The following is a 12,310-nucleotide window of genomic DNA, read 5'->3' on the forward strand; positions in this document are numbered from 1 at the left end:
ACTGGAGTATATGCCTATTTTCACAGGCTTGATAGGTACAGAAAAACATACATATTCAAATATAGCCATTATAAAATGTGTCTCACATAAACAAATCAAGCAAAATTATTTAAGGACTATTTGACAATAAGAAACCCAAACATCATTACAAATTTGGTAACCAAATGCTTATTTTTCCTCTTTCAAACCAAAGTTGAAAATGTTTAAATCTTAATAAGAGGCAAAATTATATAAAAGAAAGAATGCTGAACTTTTCAATCAGGTACAAGCACCAACGGTAATTTGATATGTGACATTGGATTTCCCCCACCCCCCATGAGTAAGAAAGAAACTGGACTATATGATCACCAAGGAGGTTTTTTCATTGTTTTTGTTTATTAGAGGTATTTTGTTTTTGTTTTTTTGCTTTTGTTTTGTTTAGTTTTCCTATGGAATGAACCCAGGGATACTTAACCATTGAACTATTTTATGACAGGATCTCTCTAAATTGCTAAAAATCTCACTAAATGGCTAACTGGCTTCTAATTCACAATCATTCTGCCTCAGCCTCCCAAGTTGCTGGAATTTCAGGTGTATGCTACAGAGTCCAGCTTAGAGGCTTTGTATAACAAAACAAAGGCAATTTTCAAAAAGTTGAGAATTTGGTCAGATTTGAATAAAGTAAATTAACTCAAACTAAGTAATGACATTCCGAAAGTTGCACAGACTAAGTGTACAGGATGTCAAGTCATGTTTGTTCTTCAAAGAGACGATACTAAGGTCATTGAAATTCATATAGATACAAAGCACATCCTGCAAATAAAGGTTGCCTTATATTTAATGAAATAAAGCATAAAGATCCCATTTAGATAGAATTATGGTAAAGATGAACAAGGTAGTATTTACCAAACTATGTATCAGAAACAGAAGGGTGTGTGCATGTACACACATATACACCATACATATATATTCTATGTAGATGTGTATATGAAGTCACCTGTAATTTTAATTTACATACCTCTGCAGGTCAACTATTTCATTGTTAAGTGTATCTAGCTCCTTAATAGCAGAGAAATCTGCAACAGGACTTGATCCTATGATGTTCTGAAAAAAAAAGTTCACAATTACGCATTACTATAAAGTTAGATAAGGCCAAGTACTGAAAATGCTAAAAGCTATACACAGATACAAGATATTACATATTTTACTGCATTATTAATACTTTTAATTCATTTAATAAAATCATATCTGGTATAATTATAGAGTAATATAAGTTCCCTTAAATTCTCAAAAAGCTGTTATTCTATAAAATGTATCCTCACCTCATATCCAAAAGTTTTTGTGACTTGATTCTAGCCTGTTCAGAATTTTGCAGTAAAACAAATACCAGATTTATAAACTAATTCCTCCACCAAAGTATAAATTTCTTAGGGAAATCAATGGAGGATTTGTTTGTAATTGTATCATTTGACACAGAATAAGTATGCAATTTTTTGTTGAATCTCAGAATTATAATGGTTGACTTAGTTCAATAAATATTTTACTTTGGTTAAATACATTCAGTGTCTGTTTAAAGTAAAAACAAACTGTTCAGGTATATTTTCTATAGTAAGTATTAGTATCACCACATAAAAGACTGTCTTTATACATGACATCCTTTATATATGGTTTTCTTCCAATAATGAAGGTACAAAAATTGGTCCCTAAATGATACCTGCACTTAGAAAATTCAGCTGAGTTTATTCACAACTCTGCTATTTTACTAGCTGCATGATCTTCACCTGTAAGATAGGGAAATAATCTCTGCCCTGGCCATTTAACAAATTAAATGAAATATATCTCCTTTGTAAACTATAACTGAGGTTCTATATGGCTGGTTGAAGTCAGAGCAAAAACACTTTATACCCAGTGCTACAAAGAGAATGACAAATAACAAAATAATCACATTTCTAAAATGTTACATATATTGATGACTGTATTAGTAAAATATAAAACTCAGTAGAATTAAAAATTACATTCTTATGAACTTATGTCATCAACTTGCACAACAATATCCTATACTTCACATTTATATGGTCATTTTTAATTCATAAGCACTGTCAAATCCATTGGTCAATTCTCAAAACTAATATAAAAAGTGGGTTGTTAGGGAAGGAGGTAGGGCAGACATTATTTTTAACCTCATTATATAGCTAAGGAAACATATTCAATGGCTGCACAAATTTAGCTAACAGCTAAATCAAGAGTCTTCTGATTAAATTCAAGTGCCATTTTACACTATGCCCCTTGGCACTTGCATGTCAAGATCATTAAGTACATGTTAAAAGTATATGTTAAAAGTAAACTTGATGATCCACAAAATTTGGCAAATAATTCCTTCTGTTTTTTTTTAATGCCATATTGCATTTTTAGCACTGAGCTGTTTTGACTATCAATTTGAAAATTCATCTATGAAAATTCAGTTAATGATATTTTCAATTTTATATTTTAGATTCATATCAAATATACTGTTTTACTGCACTTCACTGATACACAAAACTTATTAATGCCATATTAAATTAGAAGTATTAAAGTAGATTTCTGAATGTGACAGTCATTCCCTAGAATTATAAACTGTTTAAACTTGTCCAGTTAGCTAAGCCACACAAGACAGCCAAACAAGTAAATAAAATGGAAAAAAATAGCACTTGGTTTCACTTTCATCGCCAAGAGTAACTTCTACACATAAATGCTACTGAGAAATTTGCTATCAGAGGTGCAAGCACATCCAAAAACACATGACTTCCACACCTCTTCTGTCACTCTAATTTACAAATGACTCATATTTGACCATCTTTCCTAATAAAATATCATTAATTAAGAAGACAGAATGAGACAAATTGGTTTAACCTCAAATAAGTAAAAGGTAATACCTTAGATGACTAGAATGGCACAAAAACTAGGAAGCAAGAAAAAAGTTCAGCTATTATTATATACAACATTTGGAAGGTTATCTGAAGAAAAATGTAATTAGTAAAACTTTCAACATATTTTCTCTCACCCTGTTTTGTGCATTATACAAAAATTCCACATTGATGATTTTAAGTGGATCAGAGAGCCCAGGGAAGGCAAGCTAAAATACACAAGGACCAAGTGATATATAACAAAAGCATACTGTTTAAGTTATTTTCTCTGCATCAACTTTGGTCATAAAAAACTTCTAATTTCAAAATGTATAGTGTAAACCAAAAACTGTAAGGCTACAAAAAAAAAGCATAAAATAAAGCTCTAACCTTGAGGGAGAGTAGAGTTAAGAAACTGACAGTACAAGAAAGGCGAAAAGCAGAGTGCTGCAGAATGGAAAAAATAGTCCAAACTAGAAAAAACACAGAAAGGAAAGCAACATTCAAAAGGATTAGTCAAAGCTGCCCCCCAAAAAAAAAAAAAAAAAAAAAAAAGCCGTATTTTAAAAAATCGATTATACAGATAAAAGAGATGATCTGAAAGATAAAATGAATGCAAATTTTATTTTAGTATTAAATTTTTGGTTAATAGATAAGTCAACAGTGATAAAATCCCATTTCGATGAATGCTGATATCCAATACAAAACTGACTAAAAGTTTTCTATGTTCTAGTGAACAGACTTCAGATAAACCTACTAAATTAAAAACTGTGTATACCCAGATGCAACTTCAAATATCTACCAACATTACAGAGATTTCAGTGAACAATTTGCTTCAGAAATCTGTCATAATTTTGTGTTGGTGAAAGTCTTATTAGTAGTTATAATATAAAGGAGGCATGGAAAAAAATCTAAATGTGTGAGAGAATAAGCCAACACAGTATTCTATAACTAAAATACAGTTACATAGCACAAGACATAAATACAAATTCACTAATATTATCTTTAACAAAAACAATTTTTAAAAATTTGCAAAGTACTACCAACCCCCATCAAAAAAGACCCTCACAAAACAGATAATAAAATTTTTATTTTATTAAAAACAAGAACAAGAAGCTGGGGCTGGGGCTCAGCGGTACAGCACCCACCTAGCATGTGTACTGGGTTCGATCCTCAACACCACGTAAAAATAAATAAATAAAATACAGGTATTAAAAAAAAAATCACACCAATCTTTTTTTAAAAAAATACTCCTATAAGTAGCTCTCTATATCCAGTGGCAGTAAATTTCATTTAGTTTACTTAGGGGGAAAAAAATCCAATGTTGACTTTTATTAGGTTAAAATGGGACTTTTTAAACCCTTGTTACAAAATTAATGCAAAACCAAAACATTATATTTACTTTTTAAATTACAGCATTATAGAGATGCATAGTTGTTGGGTTAAACTCAATAAAATCATATGCACAGAAGTGAATTTTAATTTCTGTCACGTCACCACCTACTACCCCTGCCCACCTTTGCCATTTGCCCTCCCTTTCTTCTTCCCCGCCATTCTCCTTCCTTACTCAACTGATCGTCCTTTCACTCATTTTATATTGATATTTGAAAGAGAACCTCCTTATACATAGCACACATTTGACAGCTCCTATTTTAAATAATCCTGAAAAAATTATCACACCAATGATTATTTTACAGGCCATATTTAAATATAGTTTTGTTTTTGTTTACTTTGTAACCTACAATCTTCTGATCCGTAGTGATACTCATTATCCATTGTGCTACTGGCTTGTTTACTTTGTTTGAGAAAAAGTCTTGCTATGTTGCTCAGGCTGGCCTTGAACACCTGAGCTCAAGAGATCATCCCATGGGCTAGGACTACAGATACATTTCGCTACACATTTATTTTTAAAGGCAAACAGACACTACAGTATGCAAGTACCTTTTTTAAAAAATTTTAGTTGTAGTTGGACACAATGTCTTTATTTAATTTTTATGTGGTGATGAGGATCGAACCTAGTGCCTCACACATGTAAGGCAGGCGCTCTACCAATGAGCTACAGCTACAGCCCATATGCAAGTACCTTTAAAGGTCTATTACAAGCCAAGAAATCATAAAAATGCACTATGCAGGAAGAATTTCTAGATAATGTAAGAAAATCAAGGCACAATATGTCTTACCTTTTGGAAATTCCCACTACTGGCCCAAAACCCCAAATAACAAAACTTGCTTTTAACTGTTCAGATATGCAAACTCAGGAATGAAGGGTCATCTATGGCAAGTCACACACAGATGTATACTCAACATAATGTTTTCTTGAGGGCTTTTTGATTATAAAACTGACACCAATTATTATCTTCTATATTTTTTTTCCAAATTTGTATTGTTTCCTTTAAGAGTGAGCCATAAAATGGAACACAATAATTTAATAGCCTTCATTTAGTTTTCATACTTTATTCATAAAAATTAATTCACAAATCCATGAAGGGAAAAATAAGACTGAATTCTTCCATTTTAAGATTGGAAAATATAGTTGTCATATATGTAATGAATAGTTGGGTAAACAAGATACAGACTAAGGATGTTATATAAGACACACATGAACATCTTTATAGGCACCAATTAAACTACAAACTATGTAGTGCTATGCTACTAGCCAGATACATATTTCTACTATTCCATTCAAATCAACTCTATAATTTGACAGGACACTTGTTCCTTTCTATTAATGCATTTGGATTTTCTTTTAAGTTGTCTTACCTTTTGCAAACTGGTCCTGTCTGATGGTGGAATCATCTCAGGATTAAGAATGTGAGGAGGATCAATGCCCTTTACTAACTTTTGATTGATTAAGTAGAAAGCCAAGGCAAACTGATCCTTTGAAAGTTTCCCACAGTTCTTTGTGTCACATAATGCCCTGTACAAACAAACAAAAAAGTATATAAGCGCAACAACTACCATCCTCAAACTCAAGGACAGCTGACATGATGGTGCATGCCTCTAATTCCAGCAGTTCTGAAGGCTGAGGCAGGAGGATCAAAAGTTCAAAGCCAGTCCCAGCAAAAATGAGGTGCTAAGCAACTCAGTGAGACGGTGTCTCTAAATAAAATACAAAATAGGGCTGGGAATGTGGCTCAGTGGTCAAGTACTCCTGAGTTCAATACCCAATACCAAAAGAAAAAAAAAAGGAAAAAGAACAATCCAACTATGTACCTTTTTAAAAACAATTGGTTGAATTTTTTAAAAGACAGTAACACCAACTTGCAGCTTGTCTAAAATTCACTCAAATGCCAGAAGAGACAGATAAGATTGTAGAAAGAGAATGTTCACCCTAGTGCTCAGCAGAGGCCTCACTAATTTGGTTTACTTTGTGCTTTCTCATTATTTCCCAGAATCACTACAGAGTAAATGTTATGGTGAGCCAAAGAATCCCAACATTCCCAATTCCTCATATTTTTAACTTTAAAAGATGTTAAAAATGAAACCTAAGTCTCAGAAAATTTAGTTCATTAATGGCACTTTAACAAATCTAAAACAAGGAAAAATTTCCATGTCAGCTTGCTTCCTGAAATTCTTGGAATAGGAGGACACAAGGATCTCTAAGCCAAAGCAGAAAGAACAGCTGCAAATGGAGATTACATGTGAGAAGGCAGCAATCTGGAAAGCTTTACAAAATCACTTGAAGAGAAACACAATGTTTCATCTTATTTTCTTTCTTTGACTCATTCATTTATTAAGACTTGGCTTAATAAATAAATAGTCCCGATCTGTTTAATTATTTGAGAGCCAGCATAGCCTGATAAAAAGACTACAGGTCACAGTATCAAACAGACTTAAAATTCCAGCATTTCTATTTATTTCCTTCTTGTGACCTGAACCAAGCTTTTTAACCTCTCTAAAAATGGAGATAATACCCATCCTGTAAGGTTACTATGAGAATTAAAGATTAGATACATTAAAAGTCTGCACAAAATACCAAGCCCAACTGTGACAGCTGCTATTTATTGAGTATTATGCCTAATGTAGGCACTCAAAAAGTTAGTTATGCATGTTTAATTTTTCCCAGTTTGAGGTACTTGTCCCTTTTAAGGCAGATCTACCACGCTGCTCTGTTCTTTTCTAAGTTTTCTCTTTGCAACTATTTTGTTTCACTTCTGATATCAGCTACCTCTTGAAAACCTCAAAATTACTTCTGGTAATAGTTAGCTGGATTGGTAGGAGGCACACTTCAAAGCATGCTCATATACAATATCACATTTAATGATAAATTCATTTAAAACACTGAGTTGAAAAAAAAACAAATAAAAGAGGAAAAATAAATACACTGAATTGTGTTTCATGTGAGAGTAATCGGGGTACTGGGCATTGAACCCATGACCTTAAACAAGCTAAGCAAATGCTCTAGTACTCAGCTACCTCCCAAGTGCCATCCCCTGGCCCCATTTTTTTTTTTTTTCTTGAGATAGAGTCTTGCTTATTTGCCCAGGTTGGCCTTGAACTTGTGATCTTCCTGCCTTAGCCTTGCGAGTAGCTGGGATTTCAAGCATGTACCACCACACTCAGAAAAGGATCTGTATTTTTAAATGATGGAATGTGTTAAATGAAGTGTGAAAGTATACATATACTCTATAGAATAATACAAGTAAGCCTTAAAGACACTGTTTCGTAGATTGCTTATATTTCACATATTTTGAATCTCCATTAAAACTTTAAGTTTAAGATAAACAAATGGTGAATTTTAACATTCTAATAACAATTGACACTTTCAATCTTATAAAATTTCAAGAAACCTATACTCAAAGCTTTTGTCAATTACTCAGAACTCTTCAGATTTAAAATTTTCTCTAGAAAAAATTCGGAAACAAAAACTATCCTGCTTGCAAAAATGACTAAAGTTAAGAGTGCACAAAACTAGACCCCACACAAAACCATATATATTTTTTAAAAAATCCCTTTAAATAAAATAAAGTCTTACCAAATATGGGCCAGTAAGGTAGACGGTAAGCCTGTTTTCAGGAAAATTTCACGGGCCTCCAATCCTGATACAAATCCATCCATATCTTTATCAGTTTTCAGGAAGATTTCATCATACTTAGCTTTTTCTGCAGGGGATACAACCCACTAGAGAGGGGGGAAAAACAGTATTTCTGCCAACATGAAACAAACTTTGAAGTGTCACTCTTTCAACCCCTGACAGTATCTATCATATTCTGAACAAGTCTATCCCACTAACCACAACAGTGTGTCACTTCCATCATATAGTAACCAAAATGCTGTGGTGAAGAGAAAATTTAAAAAATACAGATCAGTTGGGCCAGATCAGTTGGGACTATATACATATAGATGCCCATTTTAACTTTTTTTTTTTCTTTTAAGTAATGAGTAAACTCAAGCACAGTTAACTCTTGACCAGGAAATCCCACATTAACACAAGTAACTGGGAAATAAAATATTCATATGATTCTCAATCTTCATTTTCTATAGCTCCATCCAGTATTATTAACTATAGCCAAACTGGAATTTGCAGATCCTGTCACCACTTTGCTTTACTCAACCTGACAAGAGGCAGGTCAGAGGGAGAAAAAGGTCCTGGACAAACTAGAATTGGATAATCAGATCCCAAAGAATCAAGAGTTAACTGGAGATCAAGCAAAACCAAATATTAATTATGCCACGACAAGTATGCCATGTTATCATGTAGCATCTACCATCTCCAATTCCAGGCAGATATAAGTAAAGCCAATGAAACACTGAGCTTTATATATGAGTTACGGCAATACAAAAGAATATGACTACTCTGAAACGTCTCATTATGTAAGTTCAACAAAAGGCAGCTCTAAGTCTTCGATCCCTTTAACAGTTTTCTCTAACCTTATAAAGTAATTCAACTGTTAAATGACATGCACTTTGCTAAAAGAAAAATCCTTTAACACTGATAAATCTATACCTGTCTTAATGGTGCTTTGGTAGGTAAAATGCCTACAGGTGGTAAGGAGTAGTAAGATTCCTTGGCTGATGCTGAAGAGGGGATCAACCGCATAGAGCCTGATATACTGACCGTTTTTCTTTTAGAAGGTGGCACCAAGGCTGGAGGCAAGGCCATTGGCACAGGTTCCTTCTCCAATGCGGAGTATACCAAAAACATGGCCTTAAAAAAAGATGAACCAGGATCATATATATTAAAATCATTTAACAACATTTACCCAATGAGTTGATCATTACTCAACAACAAATAATCTTCAAGCTGTCTCAAATCCTTCTTTAAGAAATTAGGCTAGGAGGGAAAGTAAGAGAAAAATAGGAAGAAATGAAAGGAAGGAGGAAGAAAAGTAATCAAAGCTAAGCAATATTTAGGAAAATATTCCAAGCAGCTAAAAAATTTAGATACACACCCTTTAACTAAAGTTACTGCAATGACAAAAGCAAATGATAATGGGGGGCAGGGGTTAGTATCTATAAAGAAAGAAGTAATTCCTGAATATATAAAATGCTCCTAGAAATTAAGAGAAGATAACCTTAAGTCCAACAGAAAAATAAAGTGTACAGATACTTTTCTTTAAAGTATCCAAAGTATCTAAATATTATATTTTCTTTAAAGTATCTAAAGTATCTAAATATTATAAATGGCCCATCCTTTAACATACAATTAACATAACATACAAACATACAAATTGATATAAATTCAATTTCACTCTTAATAAGAAAACTACAAGTTAAAGTTATAGTAAATACCATTTTCTACCTCACTGGCAAAAATACAAGGTTTAATAATGTGTTTTCTTAGCTATGTGGGGAAATAGGCACTGTCATAGATTGCTATTGGGCAACTGAGGGTACAAAATATGTCAACTGCAAACACACCACTTTGGAATAAGAATTATTTTGGACTGAAGACAACTAAGAAGCAGCAAATACAAACAAAAAGTTCTCTGCTCTCCCGCTATATGCCTATAGGAAGGACTTGAGTTTACAAAGGTATGCCTTCTTCTTTCTGTAAGAATGAATTTCCTCCCCAAAACAACTCTAGACCCTTATCAGCCTGGAGATGGCATATCAGAAGAATCCATGTAACAAACTTGCCTACTAACTAGACTTTATCTATCATTAGCTCCACATATATCTATCTTACAATTTGCAACCCCTACAGACTCAAGGTCTTTTTCTTTTTTCTTGTCATCTCTAAAATTTATGTTCTTTGTTAAAGATGCTACATAAGCTGAGTTTTAAGCAACTTCTTTGAGAGTTACTCTTTCCCTGAGTTGTCTCCTATATACATGAGAAATATATAAGTTAATAGACTTGCTTTTCTTTTAAATCTTTTGTTAAAAATATCCCAACCAAGACCTTAATAGGGTAGAGGGAAAATTATTTTGTCTCCCCTACAGAGGTCAAATTGATACTCTTTTGAAGGGCATAATGGCAACATCTACCAAATTGCAAATGTACTTTCTCTTTAGCTCAGCTATCTCACATTTGGGAACCCATCCTTAAATTTATTTGCCTACATATAAAATGCTGCAAAGGTTATTAAATGCAAACTTGTATCAGCACCCAATGTTCATCAGTTAATATATAGTTTTAAAAACTATAGTATAGCGGGGCACAGAGGCACACACCTGTAAACCTGGCAACTGGGAGGCTGAGGCAGGAGGATCACAAGTTCCAAGTCAGCCTCAGCAACTTCGCAAGACCCTTAGCAATTTAGCAAGATCTTGCCTTAAGGTAAAAAATAAAAAGGACTGGTTATATAACTCAGTGGAAAAGCTCCCCGGGGTTTAATCTCCAGTGCCAAAAAACCAAACAAAACTATGATATATCCATACAATGAAATGCTATGAAGCAATGAAAGAAAAATCATGCAGAAACATTCTGTATTTTAACTATGATAGAACTTTAACAGGTATATGACTGTCAGAACTCATCAAATTATTCACTTAAATTGGATTCAATTTAACTATATACAGTCTTCAATAGATCAGGAAAAAAAAAGAATCTTGTGGCACTCTGAAAAGAAACTCAAGAATCTAAGTAGTGTTGAACAGTGTTATCTTTTGTAGTAAGGAAAAAATAATTACTCATTTTTTTTTATATCTGCATTAAGAAATTCTAGGAAGAGAGACAGGAAAAGAAGAAAAATACCTGGTTATAGAGTAGGGTAACTGGAGCAGTTAAGGACAGGAATGAACTGAGAATTTTTTTTCACTGAATGCCTTCTTGTATTGATTTCTGAACTATAAGAATGTATTGCCTGTTTTAAAATATTCTTAATTAACAAATACTTAAAGCATATACACAAAGTGGGACAACTTGCCTATAGATATTCCCAGGACATAAGCTACAAGATTTTAAAGGATTCAAGACACTTTCAACACTTGTAGAATATGAAAAGTTTCCAGGGCTTTAAAAAATAAAAAAGGGAGAAAAAGAACAGATTTTTTTTTTAAAGTTTCCATGACTATAGTTAAGGATATGAATTACTCAAAATAGCTTAGAACCTCTAGAAAGAGTCCAGCAGCAGAGCCAGGTGCAGTGGCAAACGCTTGTAATTCCAGTGACTCAAGAGGCTGAGGCAGCAGGATCACAAGTTTCAGGCCAGCCTCAGCAACTTAGCAAGGCCGGAAGCAACTTGACTGTCTCAAAATAAAAAATAAAAAGGGCTGGGGATATGTCTAAGTGGTAAAGTGCCTCTGAGTTCAATCCCTAATACCAAATTTAAAAAAAAAACTACAGCAGCAATTATGAAAAAGCTTGTATACTTCTTGATTTATTTTCTTCCACTGAAAATTATAATTCTCCCAAGTGGATATCTATTTTTGATTTTAAGTTTAGTTTTGTGGAGCTTTCAAATTAATGTTTATTGAACGCCCAATACAACAACATTGATTCATGATTTCTACAATTCCTAATACTTTAAAAATGAAGAAACCAAGGCTCAGAGATGCCCAGTACATTATGGTAAAGAAGTCACACAGCAGGGTTCAAAGATCTTCCAGCTACAATGCTCTTACTTTATCCAGATTTCATCAACATTATTAGCAACACACATGTAACTTTAAAACCCCATGCTTTCTTTTTACAACTGATAAAGCTAAAGTTTAATACATGAGTACTCAATATTTTAGCAGACATCAGAATTACCTGAACAGCTTGATAGCCCTATACTCAGAATTCTGAAATCATTAAGGCTGATTCTTCTAGGGCTAGGTCAAAAATTTTTCATTTTACCAAGTTCCCAGGTGCAGCATCCAGAGACCAATTTTACCTATTTGACTCAAACCAGATTCTCTACCCACACACTAGCCAACTCACATGTAGCCAACTCAATGTCAGTTTTAGGAAAACACAAATTTTCTGTCTCAGAAAACTTGAATCTCCAGAAAGAAAACAATCAGGCTAGCATATATTTTCAACCAAATTCACAGCATTTGTAGTATTAGACTGGTACCTTT

At 33.3% G+C, this 12,310-nt stretch overlaps 1 protein-coding gene across 3 annotated transcripts in view; it reads right to left on the minus strand.

Annotated features, from left to right (window-relative positions):
• Eps15 (epidermal growth factor receptor pathway substrate 15) overlaps window positions 1–12,310 on the minus strand; it is a 126,984-nt gene that overhangs the window by 62,330 nt on the left and 52,344 nt on the right. For all 3 annotated transcript variants that reach the window (XM_078026242.1, XM_078026243.1, XM_078026244.1), the window contains 4 exons: window positions 8,920–9,009; window positions 7,837–7,982; window positions 5,622–5,778; window positions 998–1,083 (listed from right to left, as the gene is read on the minus strand). In XM_078026242.1, the coding sequence (XP_077882368.1) occupies window positions 998–1,083; window positions 5,622–5,778; window positions 7,837–7,982; window positions 8,920–9,009 (479 nt within the window). The remainder of the gene's footprint in view (window positions 1–997; window positions 1,084–5,621; window positions 5,779–7,836; window positions 7,983–8,919; window positions 9,010–12,310) is intronic.

Source organism: Ictidomys tridecemlineatus, chromosome 11 (genome assembly GCF_052094955.1).
Source record: "Ictidomys tridecemlineatus isolate mIctTri1 chromosome 11, mIctTri1.hap1, whole genome shotgun sequence".
NCBI lineage: Eukaryota > Metazoa > Chordata > Mammalia > Rodentia > Sciuridae > Ictidomys > Ictidomys tridecemlineatus.